Source organism: Haliotis rubra, unplaced genomic scaffold (assembly GCF_003918875.1).
Source record: "Haliotis rubra isolate DU_JTF1 unplaced genomic scaffold, ASM391887v1 Scf114, whole genome shotgun sequence".
Lineage (NCBI taxonomy): Eukaryota > Metazoa > Mollusca > Gastropoda > Lepetellida > Haliotidae > Haliotis > Haliotis rubra.
In genome coordinates this window covers 1,318,687-1,344,076 of record NW_025765048.1, presented here as the reverse complement: position 1 = coordinate 1,344,076, position 25,390 = coordinate 1,318,687, and the positions used below count along the sequence as shown (strand labels likewise).

The window sequence follows — 25,390 nt, the reverse complement described above, 5'->3', positions numbered from 1 at the left end:
GGTTTTACCTCCAAGTTTCTATGGTTGTGAAACCATGCCTACGCTATATGGCAAAAACATTGATCTGGTGGAAAATACCCAACGATATTTCGCTAAATATATTCAAGGGTTCAACAGACGTATGCCAACATATTCTGTATGTGCCATCCTAGGTCTCTGGACAATGGTTGGGTACATTGACAAGTGTAGATTATTATTCCTTGGAAGATGATGTAATAACGCTTGTAATTCATCAACAAAAACACTGTTCTGTGCATTTTTATCACTCACTGTTCATTTAAATATTAGCTCACGCAGTATTTGCAACACTCTGTTATGTACAGCACGGAAGTATAATCTGCTGGACTATGTTTTAACTTACGTGCAAACTGATATTTTTCAAAGACAGTTTATGCGCAGAATAGTTGTAAGTTGTATCTTCTCTTATGAAGAAGCTCAATGGAAATTGAGGCTTCCATAAGAGAGGATATGTCCAGATATGCTGTAATCCATCAAACACTGAGTCTACATAGACTTTACACACTAATGTATCTGTACCCAGAATATAAAGACCATATACAGCTTGCTGTACTAGTCGGTTCTAAAGCCAAATTCTCAAAAGAATGTATGCTTTGTAATAAGTACTGCTATGACCACGATGCCAACATCATCTTACATTGTGAATCTGCAATGAGCCAAAGAAATATTTTTTATATGTCCTACTGGACGTAGAATTATATGTATTAACTGAAATGCTTGATGATGAAGATGCCCTTGTACTGTTTTGTGGTGCAAAACTTCACATCCCTGGCCTTCATGAAACAGCATGGCAAACCATCATACTACATTTTTCGAACTGTATCTATTCTTTAAAAGATTCCTTGATGTATACTTTCTGAACTATCATTGTTGTAAATAACCTTGCTTTGTACATATCATATGTACATATATGTAACTGACTGATGTTTGTTTATGTAATCTTCGAATATCTTTTAGGAGGAAATAAAGACATTCATTCATTCATACAAGCAGCTTCATATATTTGAGAATATCAGATGATTCTACTGCAGGCTTGTGCCGACTTTCTTGGGTTCAGAGGCTGAGTGCAGATCCCAAGTTGTTACAAGAAAACAATAACATCTTGCAATCGGAGAACGTTCATTGCTTTTATCTGTATTGCCAACATGAAATGATACCAACATTGGACAAGGAAACATAACAGTACTAACGAGAACGATTTGACAAACCAGGAATGATCCAGATAAATTGCATTGTCCACATGTAATGTCTCGTGTAATGGTTCCGAAACCGTCTATCTCTATCAGTCAATTTTCTAAGATGACCTTTCTTCTAACGACCAATGTTAACATTTGTATGTCATGATCCGCTAATTCTTTTTCACTTTACGTGCAAGTCATATGACTTTAAGGTGCACTCTTCATCTCTGTAGGCTTGCATTCATACATAGCATATATCATATTTATATATTTACATAATCTATCCAGTACCTCGAAGGAGGTTCCATGTCGTGGTGTGTGTGTGTGTGCATGTGCGTGTGCGTACGTGTGCGTGTGTGTTTGAGTGTGTGCCTGATATACTGGCATACGTGGACAAAAGGCGTCTACGCTAAGACGATAAGGACGCCGAGATGAATAAGTAAAACATCCGGATTCAAACCTTTTCCGAATACGATCCTTGGTATCAGCGCCTGGCCGATGCTCTGAGTCCCAAAGTGGCGAAAGGTCGACAGACGTCACCCTGGGCTTCCCTTTCCCTCTTTAACAGCTTACAACCAGATATACCTGAAATACCATCCACAGCGGGGTTAGGTCCCACTTACTATCACAAGTTGACATTACCTGTGTAAAGACCCACCAGTATGTCTATTGTATGCATGTTAAGAGAGTCATACCGCTGTCGATACACTGGAAAGTCCTACATTCAGGCCGATTGTGTAAGTGAAGGAGGCACGCATGAGTAGGTGACCCTACTAGCCTAACCACATATAGGCCGTGTTCCTCACGACATTGCACTGCGAAAGGGAGGTAAGTGAGAACGTTCCCGTTTGACTCCCCGCTACCCCAAATGTACTGCGTACACGGAAGCCCGGAAAAACCTCTGATTGATGTATACACATACAATGCTCCAACACTTGCAGTGCAGTATCATATGCTCCCGTATTTGGTTCGAGTGTGATTGGCTTTGTCCTGTAAGTAATAGGCATATACAGGTATTCAACATACAGAAATGCCCGGCAGAGATTAAGGAAAGTTTGAACATGATGAAGATAAATTCAAACAAGAATTCCCAAGATTGTCTGAAAATGTTAATGTATAAATATGGCCTAATCCATAGGAATGTACTCAGTTCCGATCAGCTCGTTTACTGGCATATTGGGTGTCTAGCTCTCCTGATTACATAACAGCCATCTTAACAGTCTCACTTCCAACTCTGCTGAAATGGAATCGCGTAGTGCAGTTTTGGTATTCACGACAGGTTGGTTACAATTATTAACAACATTTACCTCATTACACTTTCAGTATTAGTCCTATGTTCATGGTGTAAGAAAAAGGTCGTCCATTAATTTTATACATTGCTCTTTCGCATAACATCTGAATATGTTGTACCTACAACATCAGTCGGTCGAGGTAACGATTCACCTGAGTGTTTCCCTTGATCAATGAGGATGAGCTGTACCATCATCATCATCATCATCATCATCATCATCATCATCATCTTGTTTCCTCTATTAGGAGATTATTGTGAGGATATTTACAAATTTGGACAGTAGGTGGACAATTACATGTTTTCAATAAGAGATGTTAGTAATTAAAGAGTGGGTTTGATTAGGAATTGCAAAACATAGGGGAACATGTATGATATGACGGATAAGGTATAGTTCATATGTTTCTAGCATCTGCAAAGTGCCGAGCTAATACTGAAACAGTATCAAAGGGCCGTCAAACCCAACCCACTAAACATGTCTTTGTTACTTCATATAGTGCCTGGTATCATGTTTAGTATGTCCCAAGTAGCAGTTATTTACAGTACATGATTCATGTCTAAACTCGCCATGTAGATAACATACCGTTGTGCAAGTCTTTTACTACATTTTTACAGCAATTAATTTGACTTTCATATCAGTGGTGCTATTATCGTCACAACTCATTCCAACAACGATCGCTGCACCGCTTGCCGAGGAGGACGGGCGTTGGGTGAACCCTTGTGGAGGGAGTCGGCCCATCTCCGGATCAGCTGTGAATCTTCCCACACCCCCACCCAAGCCCATCAGCACCGAACTAGCTACACTGAAACTCATGGCACAGACCGCTGTCAGTCTCTGTGACGAGACAACATACACAATAGTAAGTCGTATCACAGGCAGCTTTCATACCTTTGTACCACACTGATGCTGATTGGTGTTGTACCCCCTAGTAGTTCGGATCCGCTGATCGTGGGTTCGAATCTCCCCATTAAGACGTATGCTTGTCAACATACCCGTTGGTTTGAACCAAGCTGTTATTACTATTATCCAAATACCTGAGTGTAATCTCACTTCCTGGTTGTGGCATAGATGTGAAACAATTTGATGTTAGTTTTAAATATGTATGTCGTTTAAAATGTTTTAAGAAATTAAGATAAGGATTGGCATTTTAAAAGTTGGTGGGTAATAAGAAAGTAAGATAATTTTTGGATAACAACGTCTATATTATATATTTCATATAAACCACCAACTTCTAAAATGCCAATCAAACAAAACGTTTAATGTTTTGTCGACTAAAACGCTCATAAGCCTGACTCGAACTGATTAAAACACAATTTGTAATCGCAGTATGATGCAGTTGTGTCGACTGCACGTTGAGACATTAATGACATTTTTTCTCGAAAACTAACATATTGACCAAAAGGCAAGGGCCCGACCCGGGCAATCAGGGCCAACGCAACCCCCAAGACTTCCACAGACTGCAGGAATGTTTTCTCTGAATGTTGTATATACTGTCTCCCAATGATAGGAATCTATTATGTTTCTTACAGCGATCTAGAATAGGCACCTCCATGGCTGTTGCTGCAGCCAGTATCCCCCTGGATGGATTCCCCGATACGGGCGCTTCATACACAAACGGAACAACGGTAGGGTCAACTTACGTGGTAATACACAATTATCTAACAATTATAGTCTGTTTGCAGTGAAAACGTACCAGTGAATTTCACTTTAAGCAAAAAAGTAAATCAAGTTAAGTGAAATTAAGATTGCGAGTCCTCATAATTTTACCTTGCCATTTGAACATTTAAATCTCAAAATTTTATTCAACTTAGTTGGTTAACAAACGATCATAAATTCAAATCGCTATTATTAGTTTGTATTACAAGGAGGTGAGCGCAGTAGATGGAACAGTGAAACAAATGCACATGCGGAACGTGATGAGCGTTAACTTAAACCAACACTACTTGTTCTCGGTGTTTCATTATAAAGTGCATACCCCCTTGTAATGCAAACCAATAATAGTGAGTGAGTGAGTGAGTTTAGTTTTACGCCGCTTTTAACAATATTCCAGCAATATCACGGCGGGGGACACCAGAAATGGACTTAACACATTGTGCCCATGTGGGGAATCGAACCCGGGTTTTCGGCGTGAAGAGCGAACGCCTTAACCACTAGGCTACCCCACCCTCCCCCAAACCAATTATAGCGATTTGAAACTATGCTCGTTTGTTAAACAACTTTTATCCTAAGTTGAATAAAATTCTGAGATTTGAATGTTCAATTGGCAAGGTAAAATTATGAGGATTCGCAATCGTAATTTCACTTTATTCGATTTATCTTTTTGTTTAGAGTGAAATTCATTGGTACGTTTTCACTGCAAACCGACTATGAAGAGGATGAATAACCTCTAATTTCTCTAACCTGTTGCTTTAAGTATACCTGTCGACGTGCTTGAGTTTGTGTGAACGATCAAGGGCTAGAGTTCGATATATCGTAACATGACTTTTTGTACAACCAGTTATGTTTCGTTAACATACATGATGTCATCGTCATCAGTGAAGTTATTGTAGCAATATTCAACATCTAGTTGCATGTCAGTAGCAGGGTATGAACCAACTAAACTTTTGGTTGATAACCGTGGTATACTTGTCAACTTTTCATATTTAATTCATTGGATGATGATGATGATGATGATGATGATGATGATGATGATGATGACATTCTTCAGATTGAAGAAATGCTCTTGAAGGAAGTTGACCGGTTGTCGAAGATTGGAGTTTTCCTGGAACAAGCCGCACATGATACGTATGACTATGCTGACAAAATCAGACAAGTTGAAAACAAGAATGTGGAAATGTTGTGTAAGTTGCACATTATGTTGAAGGGACTTCACCAGGAAGTTGCGACAAATGTGTCACGTGATATCATGCCAAGCGAATACAGGACCCTTGATGAGATATCCCAGATCGACGTGAGGAACTACATTCTGGTCCGCGGTACCCAGGCCATTGTTGTCCTCATGTCGGAAGGGATCGATGTGTACTTGCAGGGGAACAGCTCCTAAACGTTTCTGTTATGACGCAGGCACGTACAAGGATATTTGCTTTATTTTACGACTTCACTAGTAACATGACATTCATATCATGCATGTATTCATGTCCAAGTTAACCTGTTTAATGGGAGACTGACATTCTATGCGGTAACACACTGTGCATTTTCCATGTTGTTTTGAAAAAAACATTAAAGTATATACTTTTATGCAGGAGTTTTATTACAAGAACAGTGTCTTTTAGACTTTTTCTCCATAAGACCTAATGTTCACATTGTTTGTATACCCAGAGGAAGATCTGTTATGTTGTATATAATCCAGGTAATATGTCCACAGATTGTAATGTTAACACACGTCCGTCGGGTAATGTTGTGTGAGTATATGTGGGAAGGATGTTCTGATTGGCTGACTGCTAAGGGTGTTATATATGTTATTAACATTGTTTGTTACCATTATGGCTCTTTTATTTTATATATATATATTTATATATGTCTTATTTGACAAATGTTTTACAAAATCTTGCTATGAAATATTTATATTTTTGTACTTTTCAAAATAAAAATATGTCAGTAACTGATCGTTAATTCTGTAGAAAAAGCGGAAATACTTCCGCCACATTCCCAGATACCCCTGACTCATTATCATGCAGCACAACCTCACCTCGTACAAACTGAGATTCACTTTATTTCTTAAGGGGGCGGTGGGGTAGCCTCGCTCGTCACGCCGAAGACCCGGGTTCGATTCCCCACATGGGTACAATGTGTGAAGCCCATTTCTGGTGTCCCCCGCTGTGATATTGCTGGAATATTGCTAAAAGCAGCGTAAAACCCAACTCACTCACTCACTCATTTCTTAGGTGTGTTGCTGCGTTGTAGTGCCACTTTAAGCCATAAAGCATATTGTCAAATATACAAAGAGCATCCATCCCTCAAGTGATACCCGAGTCTTATAAAGGGTTCACATATTATATCGAATGTCCGGTTTCGATTCCCCTCATGGGTATGAAGAACATATCTGGTTCTCCATAGGGTTGCATGAATAATGCTAACAACGATTAACACTATACTTCGTCACCCACTTAGTACAATCAGCTGTAACATAAACGAACGGTTGTCCGGGAAAGGTTCATCTTAAGATACTGCCTCTCCCAGCAGTCGAACACATGGCTTGGTACTGAATTGTGAAATTTGATTGGTTAAATGATAGCACTATGTGGATATGTAAGCGGTATGCATGTTGAGTAAATGCCAGCAGTGTGTGGAAATGTAAGCCGTATGCATGTTGAGTAAATGCCAACAGCGTTTGGAATTAAATACTTAAAAACAAGTAATTTATAAGCGTAACCCACACACGCAGCAATATTCCAGCTATATAGCAGCGGTCTGAAAATAATCGAGTCTGGACCACACAATCCAGTGATCAACATCATGAGCATCGACCTACGCAATTTGGATAAGATGACTTGTCAACCAAGTCAGCGAGCAAAAAAACAGATTATATACCAAAACACTCAAACAGTTTAAGAAGTCAGTAACTATCACTGTCTCACACTCCAACCTTCAAGGAGCTAAAAGACCAGGCTATTACCCCCGAAGACGCTAATATGGTATATCAAATACATTCACATCATCACTTTAAATTTTTGTGTTCCATTCATGTTTTTATTTATATATTTTATCATGTCTGTAAGTGTATTACAGTGGAACTGCTAAACTGCCAAATGCCCGTCAAAAATGAATTCAAAGCTCTGCTAACACAAAAACATAATTTCACCTGATATAATTCTTCTACAAGAAGCCAGAATATCAACAAGAAAATCTATATATTTTCCACACTACAATATCATCAGAAAAGATAAAACCACAAATATCAAAGGACCCCGAAAGGGCGGCCTCATCACTTCAATTAAACAAGGCATCGATTACCAACAAATCGATATCAACTGAAAAGAAATAGAAAACATAACTATAAAAATAAATATAGCAAATAATCAAACTATGAAACATCACAACAAAACGCACCATCCGTAAAATACCTTTATTTAACAGCATGATTTTCAATTTCGGCGTGTAGTGTCACAGAATACACAAGTCACATGAAATGCACGTGAAAGTTGGGGATCAGATAGTCTCAATGATGGGTATAAAAGGTTGATCGCTGTCTGTCGATTATTCACTGTATTTGGAATATTGTTGACAAACGCAAAATGCCACGTCTAAGTGAAGCCAACCGTCATATCGCCATTGGTTTGCTTGAAGCTGGCCAGTTTCAACGTGCAGTTGCCCGACGCATGAATGTTCACCAAAGCACCATTTCAAGGCTCTGGGAGAGATATCGCTAGCAGAATGCGGTAGCAGATGCCCCCTCGTAGTGGGCGACCTTGAGCGACCACTGCGGCGCAGGATCGCTACAGACCGGGTACATCACCTGCGTCATCGGACAGCTACGGCGACCAGTACCGCTCGACAAATACCCGGATTGAGGAGGTTTTCTGCACAGACCGTCAGGAACTGGTTGAGAAAGACTGGTTTACGTGCCAGAAGACCTTATTTTGGCCCTGTGCTTCGACAACAACATCGTCGACATCGAGTTCAATGGTGCACCAACGTTCAGGCCTGGAACCTACCGAATTGGCGTAGAATCTGGTTCAGTGATGAATCACGATTTCTATTGGAAGGACGCAATGGAAGAATGCGGGTGTACAGATGTCGACGTGAACATTTCGCCGACGCTTGCGTTCCCCAGGTGGACAGATTCGGCCGGTACAGTGTTATGATGTGGGGAATAATGATTGTTTTCTATCCATTTTACTATTATAGTGCCCTTTTTACAGGTGGTGGTATCCTCTTCCCAAAAGTCATTGTGGGCATTGAAGTCCCCTGCTATATAGTTGCTGTTTTTATATATACTCTCCCAAAAAAGAAACGCATATAGGAATTTTAACTGTATTTTTATGTTTATTTTGAAACGTCTTGTAGGCTTTATGAGTCAATGAAATATAGCGAAATTTCACACTGGGAATGCAGACTTATCCGTCTTTGGCACAAACTCGAGGAAAGTCAGTTTGAGTGTCACATGGAGACGTGTGGTGGCGCTGAAGTCAATACGTCGTGTGACCACCGTGGGCATCCAGAACTGCACGGCATCGCCTCGGCATCGAACGAGGGGCATCTGCTACCGCATTCTGCCGTGAAATGGTGCTTTGGTGAACATTCATGCGTCGGGCAACTGCACGTTGAAACTGGCCAGCTTCAAGCAAACCAATGGCGATATGACGGTTGGCTTCACTTAGACGTGGCATTTTGCGTTCGTCAACAATATTCCAAATACAGTGAATAATCGACAGACAGCGATCAACCTTTTATACCCATCATTGAGACTATCTGATCCCCAACTTTCACGTGCATTGCATGTGACTTGTGTATTCTATGACACTACACGTAGAAATTGAAAATCATGCTGTTAAATAAAGGTATTTTACGGATGGTGCGTTTTGTTGTGATGTTTCAAAACATAAACACCATAGGACTCATAAACAGAGCAAAACCTTTTGTAAAATGAATCACGTTTTAATTCATTGCTACATGAAATTGCTATTTTCATGATGCGTTTCTTTTTGCGGAGAGTATATGTTTATCTTTATTCACCTGATAAATATGTTTTTAAACATTGGTTAATAACTATACAAAAAACAATAACAATAACCATTTATTACACTACATCTATATTAAAGTCCAAATTTTTAATACTCTTTACCTATTTCATATGTTTTACCTTTTTAATTCCGCTCTCCATTCAAATGTCCCTTAATACTCAGTTGTTTGTATTGTTTTGGTGTGTTTTTTGTTCGTTGTTGTTTTGTTTTGTTTTTTGGAAGGGGAGGGTTATTGCTTGTTGGTAGTAAAACCACTCTTTCAAAATTTCTTAATAAGTGTACTACCCCGTCGCCGAACGAAATACCTTAGTTGTGCGTGCGACGTTAAATAAAGCAAATAACAACAACAACAACAGCGTAACCCCCTCACTCAGCAATAGTCCAGCTATATAGCGGCGGTCCGAAAATAATCGAGTCTGGACCACACAATCCAGTGATCAACAGCACGAGCATCGATCTACGGAATTGGGAACCGATGACATGTGTCAATCAAGTCAGCCCCTGACCACCCGATCCCGTTAGTCGCCTCTTACAACAATAATGGGTTGCTGGACCTTGACGTACTTTGAACTCTTGGTAGAAACGGTGTGCCTTGTCACTCTGCATGTTAATGCCTAGATCTAGATACGAAGGTCTCACTGGCCTCCGTTATTTCTATCCTGACGGTGTTTGGGTAGTTGACCTGTATTGACCAAACTCAAATATTTCACATACCCGGGGATTAAGGTAAACATTTTGGTTAGATTTCTTTGTTTTTATCTTCCCAGAGAAGAAATTCCGACTCAAGAATGAAAATAATTTTTAAACTTCAATCCTTGCCAAAACGACACCAGGTCATAAGAGAGGTTTGGGAGTTATACAGAAGAGATCGGTTTGATCATCCAAATTGAACACATATAGTTTCCACGAAGTAACTATTATTACGTATTTACAATCACTGCCTGACAATCATTACATAACATCTATGGCTACACATATATCAATCACCACGTATGATTACATAACATCTATGGCTACACATATATCATTCACCACGTATAATTACATAGCATCTATGGCTACACTTATATCATTCACCACGTATAATTACATAACATCTATGGCTACACATATATCATTCACCACGTATGATTAGATAACATCTATGGGTATACGTATATCATTCACCACGTATAAATACATAACATCTATGGCTACACATATATCATTCACCACGTATAATTACATAACATCTATGGCTACACATATATCATTCACCACGTATAATTACATAACATCTATGGCTACACATATATCATTCACCACGTATAATTACATAACATCTATGGCTACACATATATCATTCACCACGTATAATTACGTAACATTTATGGGTACACAAATATCATTCACCACGTATAATTAGATAACATTTATGGGTACACATATATCATTCACCAAGTATAATTACATAACATATATGGCTACATATATAGCATTCACCACGTATAATTACATAACATATATGGCTACATATATAGCATTCACCACGTATAATTTATGGCTACACATATATCATTCACCACGTATAATTACATAACATATATGGCTACATATATAGCATTCACCACGTATAATTACATTATATGTGATGTCTGCACATTTATCACTTACCTCAGACTTACATTAGAAATATTAACCATTAATCAATTACATGATAATAGCATTACAAACATTGCCCACAAAATCGCCACTGAATCGTTTACATTAGAATTACATTGTCAATATTACCAACACATTTATGGAACAACCCAAAAGGTGCCTGTCAACTGTAACGCGTCGCAACATTAATGATGAGAAATATGTCCAGACTTCCCTTGCAGAGTAACAAATGTGGTGGGAATTTACACTTAGTTGTTACTATTCATTTCTTGAATATCTTTTCAAGGCCAAAAGGCGCACCGTGCTTTCGTGGCCTGGCGTTTACATCCTTGTGTGGGAACTTCATAAAGTTAATGGAGCTATTAAACTTCCCAGATGGGGTAACTACACCAATATAACTGTTGATGAGACAGCCGCATGAGACAGAAAACTAAAATAGCCGTTGAACGTTTTACCTGAGATACTTGCCACCTGATGACACGGCTCTGACACAGCCTACTACATACCACGGAAACATCCTGAGCCGGCACGGTATGACTAACTGACTAACTGAATGAATGGGGCTGTTGCATGAATGAAAGTGTCTCTCTGATGAAAGGAGTCACTTTATACAATGTCCCGCTGTATCTACTTCACTCCCCTCCACATCGGCATATAACACACCGATAACCCCGAAATACCGTATTCTTATAAATATGGTTTATCAATCTGTTTATTCATATTTTCCTTCAGTGGAATTTTGAAATGTGCCCTATAGGATGATAAAAATACAAATGGAAAAGAAAACTCTTGAACAACGAAACATCGAAAGCTACAAATGTTTGAAATGTTCTAGTTGCTCCTCCAGGCGTGTTCAAGAGAGAGAGTCTGGCTGGCGGTTTTAGAGTGCAACCTGTCACTGATTATACGTACAATCGCATACACAAACCAGCAAGCCGAAGACAATGTGTGTTTTTATGTAGATTAAGGACATTCTATTCAAAACAGATAGATTGTTACAAATAGCGGTTTTCCTGGAACAAGCTAGTCTCGATATGCATGACTGCACTCCTAAGCGGACTTGAAGTAAGTCGATATGTTGGAAAAGCCTCAACCAGCACGTGCAGACATTTGTGTCACGTGATATCATGCCAAATGATCACGGGTCTCTTGAGGATGTAGTCCACAGTAGGAACTATCTCATCCTGCGAGAAACCATAACAGATATTCCGGCAATTGCAGAAGGGATTGCTGCTTTCAAATAAGAAATGCAGGCGACAGAACTCTTTCCACATCCACACAGATAAGGTCTAAACCATATAGTCTTTGTCTGGCTGAGATTTCTCGATGAATTTGGTGTCAGATTTGTCTCTTATTACAAAAGCAACCACACCTTTGTCGGGCCCTGATTATGTCTGTGTGCTACGTTCACGCTACTAAAAGGCAAATGCCATTACCCTTGAGCATATTAAACTCCATTTCAATAAAATACAGCGATCAGCAGCAGCTGAAACGGGGGTCAGTTGCTCCCTGGTTGTACTGTCCCTGCCTGATTGGTCACAGCCACAGCTCAGGAACTTCATGGAAACTATACCTGGGTGCCGTTGTACAAAACAACCTTAGCGCTAAGTCTGTCTTAAGTATATGTTGGGGTATGGGACTTACGATCAACTTAGTGCTAAAGTTGTTTTGTACAAAGTTGTTTTGAACATCTTATAATCTGAACGTATGCCCAAATCGCAAGACCGCACTTCCGGTCCATATGTACCCGTCTTAACATAGGTTATATTTGGGATTGCACTTATATTTAGTAAAGTACAAATTCTAGTACTTTGGTTGGGCTGAATCCCAATTTAGGAGTGCAATCTACACTTGTCCCAGTTGTAGATTGAAAACAATCATTATGTATGTTGATCACCTAATTCATTACTACTGTATTGGCTAGTGTGATCGGATGGTGAAGTACATTCCGCACCATCAAACCTTGGTGCTTGTAACCCTGTGTTTGTTGTAGTCGATCACTATGTGCAGTCAAAAACCTTTCAACTTCTGCAAATAAACATATGTCACATCAGAGTGATTCTGTTTCGTTTTAGTGCAGGGAATTCCTATCTGTTGCCACAGGAAGGTAAACGTTCATGTCACGCGACCGATCTATTTGTCCAATTGCAGTGCCGTGCAAGTAGGCTGTATTTGTATCACATGTGTGTTGTAAGCTTATATTTGAAATCCCACTAAAGATAAAAATTTATCATACTGTCATAAGGTTCTTCTGGAAGATTTAATAAATTCATTTTTTTTCTGCTCATTTACACACCTACTTCCTTGATGATCCGTAAGACTGGCATCCCTAGGAAACACGCAATGTCATAACAAAGATTTAATATTTGGGTCATGAAAGAATATTTCCTGGGAACGATATTGTTTCGACAAAACATCGATATATTCCTTGGAACGGAAACATTTCCAGAAAATGCAAACAGTGGACACTTGTCTCAGTGTTCTTGCCTGGCCATAAAGAAGCACCCGTTGTGTCATTAGTAATATCAATGGCAGGTATCCACCACGTATCCGCATACGGTGCGTCTGTAGATGTTACATTATTTTAACCACGATGCTAATGTGACAGGACACCTCCCACAACAATGGGCCACAGGTACATCCCCCACTCCCCTGGGAATATACCACCACCCCGGGGCTTGGCCCCTAACCATTGCCCGCTGTTCAAACAGGATTTCTCCGTACAACAACAGCAGCCTTGTTCTGTTCTGTGCACGGATGCGGCCTTTCTGTGAAGTGAGTAAACGTACAAAATAGTTTGTTTGATCAGTTGGTATGTCGATTGTGCAAGGTGGAGTGTGCTGTCACGCATCCACGAGTTCCACTTCCTTGTCGCTGGCAATCAGTAGCTACGACTTGCACAACGCATGACAGCCTGACGCCATTAACAACAACATCATCATTTACAATATATCGTATCTGCCTGAGACATAAGAAATGTTCTTTATTCCAGTTTTGAAATATTACTCATTCATTCATTCAATAAGATATAATAAAACTCCTGTGTAAGAGACCTATTCGTTCAGAATATCATGCACACCATGAATCTTAAGAGCAAAACATCTTTTTGTCGAACAATATCTAAACGGGTATTCTTTACTTGACACTTTAGTTGGAGTGGCTTCTATGTTGATTCAAAAAGGTCACTAGATCCTTAGTGTGTTTCCTTCCGTTACCAAGGGACTATTGTGTATACAAAAACTACACAAACCTTTCTGTATACAAGAGAAATCTCTGCCAGAGTTCGCTGTACGACTGTCAGGTGTCTATATGACAGTGGTGATGCAGAACGCTGTTTACTAACGCTAAAAAATGGCTTGAAACTGAATAATTGTGAATGAGAAAAGTTTGGATAAACACAGTGGAACAATATTTCAGTTACATCACGTGTCTGCTTGATGAATGCGGAATGCCCAAAGTGATACAGGTTTTGACATATACCTCTACGGTATACCCCATAAGAGCAGTATGTGAAATAGGGCGAACCTTTCTGGTTTCTGTGAGGTTCACCTGCTGTAGCCAACTGTGGAGCACCCGCTTCAGGACATTCTAGTGTAACTATGTCGTTTAGTGATTGTTGTTTTCTGTCACAACTAAATCGCTCAGCTAAATCAAAATAGGACCAGGAAAACCTGTGAATGTTTCACAACAGGGGCAACGATCCATTGGGAGCCACAAACATACATTCACAGAACCAGTGGCGTTAGACCACTTGAACAAAGGCTAATAGAAGAACCTTGACTTTCGTCATTCTTTCTGATTCCACTCCTACGTTCCGGTAACTGTGGAACTTAGCTCAGGGTGAGCTTCATGGTAACCTTCCTGAGGATGGAAGGAGGAATCACTGTATATTTTAATAGCGCATATTGAAGGACATCAAACGCGTTTAGTTCTTTGTGAAACGTGAGAACAATTTTGTATGCCTGTACATTCATAGGCCCACCCCACCCAGATGGTGGGTCACGGTCTGCATGAATTATACTTTCGTTGAGGAAAGTCAAAGTCCCACATCAGTTTTGTTTTCAATGGTTCATTGAGGCAAATATCTACACACTGTAATCATGATCCATAAGCGAGCGTGTATTCAGATATCTCCACGGTGTAATAGTGATCGACTATCGATCTTTACCCACAAGTTACAGGAAACCTTGGGTTATATACCAAGTGATAGGTCTCCGTATTACACGTAGCTGCAATCATCCAGGCAGAACCATGGAAAGTGTAGCGAAAATGTTGGATTGGAAGCAGTCATGTATGACAGTTTTCATTGTCAGTGGGACGATCCCAAAAGAGGATGGAAATATTGAAAATGCCCACCAACTAACCTATGAGCGACGTACTCGTCAGCATCAATGTCGTGATTAACCTGTGCATGTGTCAGTCCCCAAACACGTTCCCAGATTGGGGTTCTTGTACTTTTACAAAGATTCAAAATGTCCGAGAAATGGGCATTCCCAACGAGATTTGATAATAAGGAATTAGCTGAGAAGGGTATATATAACGAGGTAGATGTTCGTGTTGGCACATACATCTGCCACCTTCAATAGCTGCAATACTCTGTCGCTTGTCAAAGTTGATACACAGGAACATATTATGGCCATGGCACGTGTTATAGTAGGTATGTGTACTGCTAGCTTGTGCTAACCCTGTCTGCAAATACTTACTAGTACATTCAAGTGACCATACGCTTGATACTTTGCACTTCACATAGGTACTGTGAAGTCGGGACTCCCATGTGAGATACTCATATAATATTGATGCATGTAATATCGCCCGTGTTACAAATACACCATAATATAATAACAATATCTTGTTTGTTTCATGTTGAGTCTCCATCGAACATATTTGTATACTTTCTTTAACTACCGATCAGTGTGTACTGATGTCTATGTAAATCCACATAAAGTAAATGCTAAATGTTTACTTTTTCTTGGACTTACCATTTGTAAGTAATTGTGATGAGGTCTTCCTTTTACACAAATAATGCTCTTCTGTCATCTTCCCTTGGTAGGATGAGTATTCGTCTGTCAATGACGTCTTCCTTATGTAAAGGTGTCGCTCGCTTCTGTCAGTGACGTCTTCATTTTATGAACACTGTGCTTATCTGTCAATGACGCCTACTTTCTTTATTAGTGCACGTCTGCCATTAACGTTTTCCTTTGTTGGTCTTCTGTTGGTGAAATTTCCTTTCTCTATATGTAGTGCTCGTCAGTCAACTGGTAGCAGCGATAGCATCTGGACAACTCTTGGGTCAAGAAGGAATATGGGTTCGACCCTGCGCAGGAACTACCGAAATAACAGATCGGCCATTACATCGCCCAATACATCGACCCAGACGCTCTCATCACTTGAGATCGGAACTTCTACTCTTGAAACTGAAGACGGAGTCTGCAGCGAGTCTTTGCGGTGAACTCAGGAACAGAATTGTAAGCATTTCATTAGAGTGTCTACATTATTCAGTAGTTTTCTATGTCTTGTTAAATGCTTAGATCTGTAACGCAAAGGAATCTTTAATATGTATTTGGCATTCGTAAAGTTCATAAAGTCATGTCGATAGACATCCAGAAGTTGAAAGAACAAGGAGTTATAATCAACAATTATATTTGGGAAACAACTTTATGATTTCCTAATGAGGGTAGCCTCTAGCCCTGAGGTAGACCTGATCCGTCGATATAAAGCAATGAAGAAGTTGTCTTTAAGATGTTCCTTGTCTTAATAGTATTCTTTTCGTGACGGAGCGATGGTGTATTCAAGTACACGAGTCAGTGCCAAATATACCAAGTTTGTCTTCACAAATCGTTACGGCACATGATCCCCCGTGTTGTCGATGTCTCTGCTGCACTATTACTATACGTGGCTTCAAGCACAGTTCCCACCATCCATCACAGGAATGCTGTGTTCGTTAAAGAATTAGACTGAACTGTGAAATCCCTAATCCGTGTTTGTATGGTCACAAAATAACAGCACTCCGCCATCAGCTTTATTCCTGTTTCAGACACGCATCATCCTTCCATCTACTGCCAATGTACTCAACAACTACCCGTCCTTGACTGGCTTCCCCGACACTCAGACATCAGACAGGGTTGAGAGAAATGTAAGTAAACCATTCCAAGATAATTACCATGTATTATTGTACAATTCCCACGATAAGAGTTACTTGGCATGTGTTTATGAGTTACTACCAGCTGGTGGTGAAGGCAGATGTTCGTATTGCCCAGCCAGTGTCATCCGCCAAAGACACATGTATACTATGGAAGTAATGGCTTCATCCAAGCATACAGTGGAACATATGACGCAGTTCACACCAGAGAACTGACATTGTTCACTGAAGATTCGTGGACGAGGATGGATAAAGCATTTTGGAACAACGGGCAAACCATATATGAATTATTTTGAAAGTTTTGAAATGTCGTATGAAATACAAAATAACCACTTGCTGCCCATGCGGGCGGACTTTGAAATGGGCAGAAATAACAGTCTCGATTGTTGCTCAGTGAAATATAGACACTCATAGCTGGAGACATAAAGTAGGAATTGATGACATCACTTTTGTCATACAGTGTTTGGGATACTTATTTTACACTACCAATATAAATGACAATGCGGTACTTTCACTGGTCTGTTGTAGAGGGGACATAATGTATCGGCGGTTCACAAGGAGAGGTTGACATATTTCAACTGGTTTTCACGGCACACTATTCCAACCATTTATACCTCATCACGTGTTCTTTGTTCACAGATGAAACAGTTGCTGTTGTGGGATGTCCAGAGACTGGCGCAAGTTGGTGTATTCCTGGAACAGATTCTCACGGAATATGTTGACTATATTGACGAGCTGCGCCAACTGGAAACCAAGTATCGGGAAACCAAATGTCAGGTCCATCGTCTACTTGACATGGTGGGACAGGAAGTGACCTCACATGTGTCACGTGACATCATGCCTGATAATTTGCGAAATATGTCTGAGTATGTTCATCGCAATAATCGTAACTACCTGATTGTTAGGGACATGCATTCTGTATTTGATTCTATTGCCAGGAGAACTGGGCGGTTTGTAATGCAACATTTCATCTAAATTAAGGAGTAAATGAAATTATATGTCTGAGTTCACAATATTTTAGTGAATGAAAATATCGTAGCAAATAACTGACTACATACAACAACAAAACAAATAAGCACTCAGAACAAACTGCTGCTGATCATAGACATCGTGTATTTGAAATTAAATATATATTTTTCTTTATTTTTATGGCACGGGTGATAGGGTTACAGGTTCGTTTTTCACTCCAGACTTCAATATATCATTTAAAAAGTCACATAGCAGTCGCAATTCCTTTTGCCAACTGTTGCAGAATCAATGATGGCTACATAGACCAGAACAAAATTTAATGTAACAAAAGATGTTTTCAGTGTTCTGTAAAATAAAAATAAAACAAGCTCAGTATTCTATCATATGAGCCCACGTTTAGATTAGACAGCGTCAGACATTATGCTCTATTCGAAAGTTCAGTATAACACAGTTTAATCCAAAGGTTTTTGTCATGCTATGGTTGATATAATCAAGTCTATTCAAACGGCTACATGAGATCACCTTTATAAAAGTCATGCTTGAACCGGTTCAGCAGCAAGGCATGCATCATCTAACAAGAGTAAGGCGAGAGCATATAATTCAAGTTTTAGGAGCGTTTCGTAACAGTTTCCATGCTAATATACATGTTTCCACCTTATAACTGCCATCTGAATATATACTACCCATCAAAAGTTTAGACTCACTAGTGTAAATGTAGCCACTTACTTGTCCACTGTTCTAAACTAGCTTTTTGCAAAATATTCCATACTGTTTAAAGGTACTGTTTGGTTATGAACTGGTGTATTGTAAAACATATTCGTAACATTGAAAAGATTATTGTCATGAGTTCAGTAAATGATTAAAATCTGTGAAAATTGGCGAATTCTTAACAAAACTTTACACCAAAACGAATCTGTTCACATGCACGACATTTGCTCATGCCTTTCGCAATTTGAAGCATCATCCTTGTGCAATTCATCTGCATATGGTTTTCAGTTGGTTCCCCGAAGTTGGTGGAGAAATTCATCTTCGATGTAACCACATACTTATACATAACATATAGTGAGTGCTTTAAGTGAGTCTAAACTTTTGATGGGTAGTATAGTAGGTACTGATGAACATTGGTCTGATAAATGGTTGCTGTTGGGAAATAGCGTTATACGTATTTCGTGGGAGCAAACATGCTTATACTTGAGTTGGGTTGCTTATAGTAATATTCCAGCAATATCACGGCGGGGGACACCAGAGATGAGCTTCACACATTGTACCCATGTGGGGAATCGAACCCGGGCCTTCAGCGTGACGACCAAACGCTTTAACCACGAGGCTACCCTGCCGCCCAAATATGCTTGTGAACAATTCTCCTTATGTAGAGTATGTTTCAGAGTCAGTACAGAATCCCTTGGTGTATCAATTGTCATACATAAGCGTTAATTACATGCAGCGTCCAGAATAGGTGAATGTGTGAGATAATTTATTTATTTATTAATACATGTATTTTATACACTTTTGTATTTCTTTGCTATTATATTTATGTTTGAATAAAATGCCATCTGCCATTTGACATCTTTATTATTGCTTGTATTATTACGTTGATTATGAAAACGTATTGCATCAGTCGTAATGATTTAGTTAAATAATGAACTCAGATTTTCCAGATATTTTAGGCTAGTCAAATTACTAAAAAAAAAGAAGCTAGATCTACTTGACAGCTTGAAGTTTGTGATTTCTGCATTACTTGGATATTATATAGGGGATAACATGTGGTGGGAATTCAGCACATTATATATGGAGCACCTGTTGTCGTGAATTTACCATATTAGATATGGAACAGATAGTGTCGGGAATTCAGCATATTAGACAAAGTATAACAGGTTGTGGAAATTTAGCATATTACAATATGAACTGAACTCAGCATATGAGAAAACGTTAATGTTGACGTATGGTAAGACATATTTATTGTCATATCGTTTATTGACAAAAAACACGATGTGTCGTACATCCGTCAACAGAGGTAATAGATGTTACACAGTTACACAGTACTGGCTGGGAGACGTGACGTAAGTGTGGGACGTCGACGGAAGCCTGCACCTTACAGTCGTTAGCAACATCCGGGTTGTCTGGCCTTGCAGTATATAGTCAACAGCTAATCGTAGTCTGAGAGAAGACAGACTCGCCCGCATTCCGTCTGCATGTTACTCTGTACTCGGAGATTATACGTTACGCACACTGGGACTCTCTAGCTGTCTGCAAGAGGGTCTGTACTCGGAGATTACACGTTACAGACATAGGGACTCTCTACCCGTGTACAAGAGGGTCTGTACTCGGAGATCTGTATATACCATCAAGTGATAAGTGAGGACACTAGCTACAATGAGAGGTAAATGTCACATTTAGTTTAAATACTCTGATTACTGTGGATATCCATAACATTAGGGACCGTAGATAGTTTATGGCTGTGGGTTGTTGGTGGTGGTGGTGGTGGTGGTGGGGTGGGGGTGGGGATTTTGGGGGTCACCCATGATGATTTTAAGGGAGCTAGGGGTCACCCATTTTGTTCAGGGAGCTAGGGGTCAATGGTCAATGATTTTGTACATAGAAATTAGGGGAAGGGGGGGTCAATGATTTTGAACATAATGCAGGGGTTTGTTCACTTATTTTGGGGTGGGGGGTGGGGGTGTCATTCACATTGTACATGCTTCTCTTTTAAAATCATCATCATCACCCGAGGCCATAAATTATGAACGGTCCCTTAGATGGGTGTTTTTGCAGGCGAATTATTCGAACAGGTAGAGTGTTCACATCCTTCAGAATAAAATACACGAATAATGTGAAAAATAAGTTAAAATAACTATATTTCCTCTTTCATATCTTTAAGAATCTTTAAGTTTAATTAGACTTTTCTTTATGAAAATGAGATATTCTGAGGTTTAAAAAATATGAAATGAATGGTAGCATACCAGCTAAATTGTTCTAAACACGTTGCTCCTATGTTGTCATTAATGAGTATAACTTAATTATCTGTATATACTAGTATTGTGGATATTTTCAGTGTTGTTGTCCTGTCACCTGGCATCTGTGCTGTCTCTGGCTGCAGCGTCGTTATGGCAACCAAGTCTGGAGGTCTGGACAAATGGGTGTGGTGGTCGCTCCACTGTGACTGACCCCTCAAGCTCTGTGTCCCCACCCCCCAAGCCAGAGGACAGAGCGGTGAATGACAGTCTCGTGCTGATTCTCCTCATGTCGCGGACCGCGGCAAGGATTTGTGATGAGCTCAATAACACAATTGTGAGTTAGCAACATACCTTGTCAGAATGGAGGGAGTTAGTTATATTAACGGCATTTAGTGGGAGAGGAAGGTCTGAGGTACGATCCTCGGCTGCTTCGTACCAATAGACGTTAGAAGATGGAACGTGTTGTTTGTCTGCCTGGCATTAAGAATGATATCACGTGTATCCATGAACAACTGCAGCGAGGTGTCTGAGAGGCTAGCAATATAAATGTTGCACTATAGGGACACACACACACACACACACACACACACACACACACCACACACACACACACACACACACACACACACACACACACACACGTGTATGCACGTGGCTACACTAAAGCAATTCCCTTGAAGATGACGTTGAGCACCATTTCACCTCACTTCGTGTTACTTGTCGCAGCAGCTATATTTAGTCATCTCTTGTGAAAATCACACTTCTGGGGTAGTGGTCGCAGTCAGCGTCAATCTGTAGCCTTGTGGGCCGAGCGTCCGCTCGGTACACTAAAACCGGGTTCCATTCCGTATGTAAGTACCATGAAAAAGCAGCTTGTCAAGACATGACAAGCGTTCAATGCCTTTCAAGATGTCAGTACCACCACAAGCATGACTATAAGTTTGACAATGATGTTGATATGTTTCTATTTATTTTCCTCCAGATTTCAGAACTCAACAAGACGGACATACAAGTCAACCTACCAGGAGAATCTCAGCTTGAGACTCTTCTTACAGGAAGAACGCCTGGCCAAACTAAACAGGTACTTCACAGAATATTTCCAATAACAAAACATTTCCGGGTGTATCCTCTATGCCTGGATGGTGTATGACACTGGGTATTGGCTGATTGCCCGACATTGTGGATCGTTGCTCATGCTCTCAGTCTCTCACCTGCAGCTTCAGGTTCTATTGCGAGGTGAAACCACCCCACAGTCGCACTATCCGCCTCTCAGATAACCAGTTTAACTCCGTATAGTTAACTACGTCTGTGACGAACACGCCCACAGTCGCACTAACCGACTCTCAGATAACCAGTTTAACTCCGTATAGTTAACTACGTCTGTGACGAACACGCCCACAGTCGCACTAACCGACTCTCAGATAACCAGTTTAACTCCGTATAGTTAACTACGTCTGTGACGAACACGCCTACAACAACTGGTTTCTGTCCCTGTCACTTGTTATCTATATAAGCTGGAAGGCGTATAACGAAGTATGGTTATATCGAATTAGACTTTGTGGTCCCATGTGTTCCTTATGGCCGTAGTGTATTGTGTATCATTGACCATGAGACATGCTTGATAATATCGCTCGTTCCAGATACAAGACGTGTTGGGAAAAGCAGTCACTAGGATGTCTAGGATTGGACTTTTCCTCGAACTTGCTCGGAACGACACCATGGACTATTCGGGCAAAATAACCGAACTGGAGAGGAAGGTGATGGAGATCGTGTGTCAGATATATCAGCTGATGAAGGATATCAACGCGGAAGTGACGTCACATGTGACACGTGACCTTGTCACCTCCGAATACCGAGATGGTCTAGACATATCAGGCCGACACAGACGAAACCTTCTGATTACAAAAGGTGCGAAAGCGATGCTTTGTAAATTTGCAGAAAGACTTCAGAATCTCACACAGATGCGCCAGTTACCTCCCCTGCATAACTGAATATATCATGTGCCATTTACTTATTTGTTGATTTGTTGAAATATATATTTATAATTGAGATCTATTTTTATATTTATTGTCAGATGTTTTGTGATTAAACTATCCAGTCGTGTATTCGAGTTCTTTGGTCAGTTTACTGGCTGCCTTCAGCAACCCTAAAATAGACCTGAAGGGGTTGTCAAAATTCGCCTTCGGAATAATTGTTGGTAAAACAACAGTGGAAATAAGCACCACACACAGAGACACAGATATACACACAGACACAGACACACACACACCAAAGACACAGACATACAGACAGACACACACCAAAGACACGGACAGACACACCAAAGACACAGACATACAGACAGACACACACCAAAGACACAGACATACAGACAGACACAGACACACACACCAAAGACACAGACAGACACACACACACCAAAGACACAGACATACAGACAGACACACACCAAAGACACGGACAGACACACCAAAGACACAGACATACAGACAGACACAGACACACACACCAAAGACACAGACATACAGACAGACACACACACCAAAGACACAGACATACAGACACACACACCAAAGACACAGACAGACACGGACAGACACACCAAAGACACAGACATACAGACAGACACACACCAAAGACACGGACAGACACGGACTGACACACCAAAGACACAGACATACAGACAGACAGACACACACACCAAAGACACAGACAACATACAGACAGACACACCAAAGACACAGACAGACACAGACACACACACCAAAGACACAGACATACAGACAGACACAGACACATACCAAAGAGACACAGACAGACACAGACACACACACCAAAGACACAGACAGACAGACACACACACCAAAGACACAGACAGACACAGACACACACACTAAAGACACACACACACACAAACGCGCACGCACGCACAAACGCTCACACACATTTCTTCCCCTCACACCAAATCCCTTAAACCCCATCTGGAACTCCGGTCGCAAAATAAACACCATCTGTTATTATCGCCACCGGGATTTCATTCCAAAACTGACTTACCTAAACACGTCATAATGCACATCATGTTTTATTATTGGGATCCGGTTATGTTCGAACAGGAACTGACTGTCTTCCAGGCGTCCGGGTATAACATCAGTCGTATGAGCAATAAATATCTCACTTTCAACCTCCAATAGTTTCACTGTGAACGCGGTAAGAGAACAAGGCGACCTGACAGTGTGTGACATGGGAAGTTTAACATTATTTCCGCATCGTGCCAAGCATAATGTTCTTAAATAAAATAAGAACATCATAATATTTCGAGCAAGTGACCTATTGGGAAATCTTCAATGAACCTAGAAGTGCCTGCCCAACGGCTTTAGACGAGGCTGGTACCGTAGGGTATGTGATTGCCAAAACTGGATGACTGATGTTCGACTGGACACGTCATGAATGTCATTAAACAAGGGAAATCTGATAATTTTCCCGTCTCTCAAACATCCCTTCCTTGTTGTTTTTGTACAGTGCGTGACGTCATGGTGTTAACAAGCATTTCATCACATACTCCGTGAACAAAACGGACCTACGTTATAACAGGTGCGCCCAAGATCAGCTGTCTCATAAATCTTTCAGTGGACGCATTGTGCAGCCGGGGACGAGTACTAAGCTAACGGTCAAAGGGAGGCAACTCTGCCGAGCCATGCATAGAACGAGACCGTCTCATCATAATTCCTATACTACAAGGGCTACAGATATGAAACTACCCCGGTGACTGGTTTGTCTGTCATAACCCTGTGTTGAGCTTGTATCTCTGTCTCTAAACAACAAGACCGTTCCCTTGTTGTCTCTCTCCTCCGGCACCACAGTAAACAGTTTACAATCTAGTGTCAGGACGTGTTCATTCACGAGGGTGGAAGACGTGTGCTACTTGTGCAACGATCTAGTGCTGACAGATCAAACGTCATAATCTGATTGGATCAGCGGATCCTGGTGCTGCTAAGTAAGCCATCAAGCCGAAGAACCTTTCTAAGGTTGATCAGTTATATAGTTTTATCAAGGACACGCTCAGAAGTATGATTTATCATACACACCTGAAGTATATTTGGTTTAGCTCCACTGTAAGAAACATGACAGCGGCCCGGTGAACATGGTGGAGTGAGTGAGTGAGTTATTATTTAACGTCACATCGGCAATATTTCAGCCATATCGTGACGAGAACATATTTGAGAACATGGTGGAGCCTAGACCAGGAACTTCTATCTTCTAACTGAAGTTCAAATCGTTATTCAGACAGCAGACTACATGTATGTATCCAGATGAAATAATAAAACTTAATAAGGACGTTTGTAAACTCATCATAAGCTGAAGACGCTCATATGATGACTGGGTGATGGTGATGGATGGCGAATGTGCTCGACAGTAGCGCCAGCTGCTTAAATTGATTCCAATACACTCTCATGTCGTGAATAATTTCAGACCTGGTGTATACGTAGACTAGTTGTAAATAGATTAGTGAATGAGCATG

At 40.5% G+C, this 25,390-nt stretch overlaps 2 protein-coding genes and 1 long non-coding RNA gene across 3 annotated transcripts; all 3 read left to right on the top strand.

Annotated features, from left to right (window-relative positions):
* Positions 1-2,362: 2,362 nt before the first annotated feature.
* LOC124253238 lies at positions 2,363-6,018 on the top strand. The gene is made up of 4 exons (XM_046686983.1): positions 2,363-2,475; positions 3,124-3,344; positions 4,015-4,110; positions 5,193-6,018. The coding sequence occupies exons 1-4, from the start codon at positions 2,439-2,441 to the stop codon at positions 5,526-5,528; spliced, it is 690 nt and encodes a 229-aa protein (XP_046542939.1). The 5' UTR covers positions 2,363-2,438; the 3' UTR covers positions 5,529-6,018.
* Positions 6,019-16,060: 10,042 nt separating this feature from the next.
* On the top strand, positions 16,061-18,061 carry LOC124253235. Its single transcript, XR_006892144.1, has 3 exons — positions 16,061-16,274; positions 16,844-16,942; positions 17,588-18,061. It is a non-coding gene; the product is annotated as an uncharacterized LOC124253235 (long non-coding RNA).
* A 1,965-nt stretch (positions 18,062-20,026) lies between these two features.
* On the top strand, positions 20,027-22,974 carry LOC124252944. The gene is made up of 4 exons (XM_046686635.1): positions 20,027-20,297; positions 20,970-21,205; positions 21,854-21,952; positions 22,512-22,974. The coding sequence occupies exons 1-4, from the start codon at positions 20,291-20,293 to the stop codon at positions 22,860-22,862; spliced, it is 693 nt and encodes a 230-aa protein (XP_046542591.1). The 5' UTR covers positions 20,027-20,290; the 3' UTR covers positions 22,863-22,974.
* Positions 22,975-25,390: the final 2,416 nt, after the last annotated feature.